Raw genomic sequence first — 4,317 nt, forward strand, 5'->3', positions numbered from 1 at the left:
TTTTTGCTGGTAAATATGCAAATTTGCTTTTTATTAACAATAAATGAGACTGCCAAAAATAATAACAAAAGTGGTAAAAGCAGATATTGATAATGATATTTATTTGTTCAATGATATGTGTTCGCTAATGATATTTAGCTTCCCCAGCCGCCCTGCCGGGAGCCGCACAATGGATGTGAAAGAGCCGCATGCGGCTCCCAAGCCACAGTTTGGCCACCCCTGGCTTAGAACCTATGAAATATCAAGTAGAAGTTCCCACACTAGAAAGGGACGTCTTATTCATAATGAAGTTACCTTTAGCCTGGTCATTGGTCAATTCGTGGTTGGGTGATGTTACCTGATATCTTGTATGTAGGCATTTTGGGAGTTTCTTCCTACTCCCTTTGTTTTAAGATCAGACACCATAAGAAGATTTGAGAAGTAAGATCAGACTAGAGTATCCATCTTGGAGTTACCAGTAACTACAAAGATGTAGCTAGCTAGCTAGACTGTTTATTGTTTTTATCCTCTCATGTAACCCTTCCTAATTTTCTCAGTAAACTTTCTTTTAGCTAATTTACACATGTGTGCTGTGTGGTTCCCTTTTACTCTACTAAATTATCCATCATTTCCCCTCTATTATCCTGTTTCCTTTAGGTCTGGGGAGGACCAAGGAACCATGCAAGGCCCAATTGTCAGGTCTCTAAAATATTATTGTGGTTCACTATATTTATATTTTACCTTTTTTAAAAAGAAACAAGGCAGCTGACAAAGCAACTTTATATACAGAGCTAGTAAAATCAGGCTCTCCTTGTATCTCATGCCCTCTTCTGCTAAGCAGCAGAATGGCTGGCTACCAGATTGCAGCAGATGTCCACACAGTTTCCAACATATCCTTAGAACCTTAAGGGCAAGGAACTTACTGTTTTAAAAATGAAAGAGCTAAGATTCTTCCAGAGGCGACTGCAAATGATTCAGTGCACTCAGTGCAGCATGGTGTTAGTTGGCTAAACTGTTGTAGGATCATAGCAGTCCTGTTTGCATTACTGCAAAATCAGCAACACAGAGATAGGGAAGGAGCTTCTTCTTAAGTGGATCCAGAAACTCAATTTATATCTCCAGTTTGTGCACCACTGGATCCAGCAACAGGATTCAAGCGGCCAGATTCTAGATTCTACCTGCCATGTTACACAGGAGGAGGTAGACTGAAAGGGTGGAATTTTGAAATGTACAACTTCTGATCATATCTTTGAACTCACACCCTACCTCCTCATTAAAAAAAACCCCTCCCTGCATGGCTGTCTTAGTAAATTAGCACATCAAAAAGAGGGCTGTGCTTAAAGTTCCCTCTGGGAGTCATTAATTAAGTTTAAGCTGGAAACAAAAGGGAAAGAGCTAGTGACTGGGAAGTCATTCATTACACCTGAAAAGGAAGAAAGGGGAAATTGCAGGGGAACGTGGAAAGGGGTTTCTGAATGGGATTTACACACTAGTATTTATATCTTGTCCATGGGGAAGGCGTTGGAGAATATAGTGCTATAATGCCATGCAGAACTCCAGTTTCAGTTCTGTTTGCAGCTGCTGCCTTTCAGTCAGATTGTTCATTTTTACTATGGCAGACCTTCAAACAGAGCCCTCTAATCACACTCTATCCAAAGTGGTATAGCCCTCATGTTTAGTCCCTCATTTTTCATGGTCTATAAAATCTATTCGCTTGGTCCTAAGCAAGCAGCAGCATGAGGTAGGAATAAAGTGGCAGAGTCCTGGGGCAGCAGAATGGACTGTGCCACATTCAGAGTGCAGGAGGGAAATCATATCAGAGATTGTGTGGTTTAGTGGTGAGTATGTTGGCCTATGATCAGAGAGACCCATAATCAAATTCCCACTCAGCTATGAACCTATCCCACAGAATTGTTGTGGACATAAAAATGGGAGATTGCCCTTCAGGTAGAACACTATCACAGCAGGGTGAGGGCTAGGCTAGAGTCCTTCTTCCTGACATGCTAATTTTCTACTTGCAAGGGTTTTTTTAATGTACATTCAACAACAGTGTTCTCTACCTGCAACAGAAGGTGTTATTCCCTCTATTCTGCTACCTTGGGATTCTATCGCTTCATCTAGCTGCCTCAATTACCAAGGAATGTAGCAGCAGAATCCATGTCTATAGTTTCTTAAGACCCAGAGGTGCATCTACTGCCATACACAAATGTCCCTTTTCACAAGTTGTTGTTGTTCAGTCGCACAGTCGAGTCCGACTTTCACAAGTAGTCCTAGATATATATCCTGATTTTTACACAATACAGAAATTGAAAGAGAAGATGGTGTTTTATAGAAATTAGTTTTTCTCCAGCCCTGTTTTTTGCCAAATGTTTTAGTAGTTCTATGTCTCCATCTTCTCCCAAGCCTGATTAACTCCATGGCAGGTCATTATTTTATCAATGTCTTCCAAGCCAAGAACTGGACATTTCGGTTGGATAATCCTAGAGAAGAGAGGGACAGTATTCTGCATTGGCTGTGAGGATATAGAATTAGAAGAAGTTGCCTCCACAAGGACTTTGTTGCACATCCCAAAGCTGGTGGGGCCCTGCGATTGCTCAGAGTAAGTCTCCTGATGCTCCATTTTGTGAGAGCAAAACTGAAACTTGAAGGCTGCTTGAAAGCCCCTTCGGAAGTTCTCATTGTAGTATCCATAGATAACTGGGTTGATGCTGCTGTTGGAGAAAGCCAGCCAGTGGGCAAAAGGAAAGAAGTAGCTGGTCAGCAAGTCTAGGTGTTCGTCAGCCAAGTTGGTGTAGTCTACCAGCAACATCAGAGTCCACAAGGGTAACCAAGAAATCATGAAGAGGAGAGCAACCAGGATTAACATTTTGATGACCTTGATGCGTTTTTTAGAAGTACCATTGGTTCTACTAGTGCAAGGCAGGTTTTCAGTGATGGGAACTGTGGAGCTGCAGAGTTTCAGGCAGACCCTTCCATACATGAATATGATAAGTGTCAAAGGCACCAGGTAAATGTGAGCGAAGAGGATGGTGGTATAGAGCTTCCTCATGTTGTTGTCTGCCCAGGCTTCATAGCACGTGTACAGTGGGTAGGTGCTGTTCTTCCCATCACTTAGTACCATGTAATGGTCTTCCATGCGGGTGACAGTGAGCATGATGGCAGACGGGCACATGATAGCTATGGCTAGGAGCCACACCATGACGATGATAACCACAGCCTTGAAAACACTAAGCCTCTTCCGGAAGGGCAGGACAATGCAGTGGAATCTGCAGACAAAGCATAAGAAATTAGAAATAGGTATGAGATGAAATTTCACAAGCTTGCTTCTTCAATTATAGATCAAGATGGGTAGCCATGTTAGTCTGTCTGTAGCAGTGGACTGGACTCTTGTTCTTCAATTATAATAACCCTGTTTTAATATTCCCACTTCTACCTTGTAGGAAATGAGCCAATGAGTCTTTATTTTGGCACCATTCCAACCCCCCTGGAAAGTAGACACATTTTTTTCAGTGGCTTGTATCCCATCACTCCACCCAGCCAAGTCTGAAGTCTTCCTCCAGCCTAAGTACCCTTCCTCCAACAGAAATGGCTCTTCTGTTGGAAGAAGGCTTCAAACTTTGCTCAGTGGAGTGGTAAAATACAACTGAATGTTATTTTTGCATCAGTCTGTGTATAAATGGCATATGAATGAGATTAAAGAGACAACAGAAGGATGATAATGGAATGATAATGAAAACATACAGAATAAAACTAAAATAAAAATGGCTGTATTGACTCATCCCTAATTAGGATATGAGGGGACTAAAACCAATAGAAAGCATGGCAACAATTTTCAAGCTTTAGCAGCCCAGGGACACACCCCCCTTCAATTATTTTTGGCAGACCCTATCCTTCACCTCATCCTTCAAAGTGCCAGCCATATGCCAGACAGCCCCCTTTGAAAGTGTGTTCAGTGCCCCACGGAGGCCTCCAACCTCTAGCATCCTTATCAGCTAGTCTTGAAAAGCAAGTGTAAGAACAATATAAATCTCCATGTAAAACCACTCAGAACCTCCGAGATGGAGCGGTATAGAAATTGAAATAATAAATAAAATAAATAAATAAATAATCTGAACATGGCCCAGAAGATCAGGCCTCACAGGAGAGCTGATTTTATAGGGCCGTAACACAAAAAACCTTGGACCATTGCTTGAGAAATTATTATATATGGAATAAAAATCCAATGGAAATGAATTTATCAACTCATTCCTAATTAGAAGAAACAAAGGGTGATTTCCCACTAGCGCTGCTCCGGGCTAACTCGTCCCTTTTGCCTCGATGGTAGGTGTCAATTTCACA

General features: G+C 41.8%; 1 protein-coding gene across 1 annotated transcript in view; it reads right to left on the reverse strand.

The window, feature by feature from the left end:
• Nucleotides 1-1,396: 1,396 nt before the first annotated feature.
• The window catches only part of LOC107107804 (neuropeptide FF receptor 1-like), a 9,246-nt gene continuing 6,325 nt past the window's right edge, over nt 1,397-4,317 (reverse strand). Inside the window, exons 3-4 of the mRNA XM_015408147.1 lie at nt 2,522-3,245; nt 1,397-1,402 (exon numbers count right to left, since the gene is read on the reverse strand). Of these exons, the coding sequence (XP_015263633.1) occupies nt 1,397-1,402; nt 2,522-3,245 (730 nt within the window). The remainder of the gene's footprint in view (nt 1,403-2,521; nt 3,246-4,317) is intronic.

The sequence above is a fragment of the Gekko japonicus genome, unplaced genomic scaffold, assembly GCF_001447785.1.
Source record: "Gekko japonicus isolate JY-2015 unplaced genomic scaffold, Gekko_japonicus_V1.1 scaffold139, whole genome shotgun sequence".
NCBI classification, from domain to species: Eukaryota; Metazoa; Chordata; class Lepidosauria; order Squamata; family Gekkonidae; genus Gekko; species Gekko japonicus.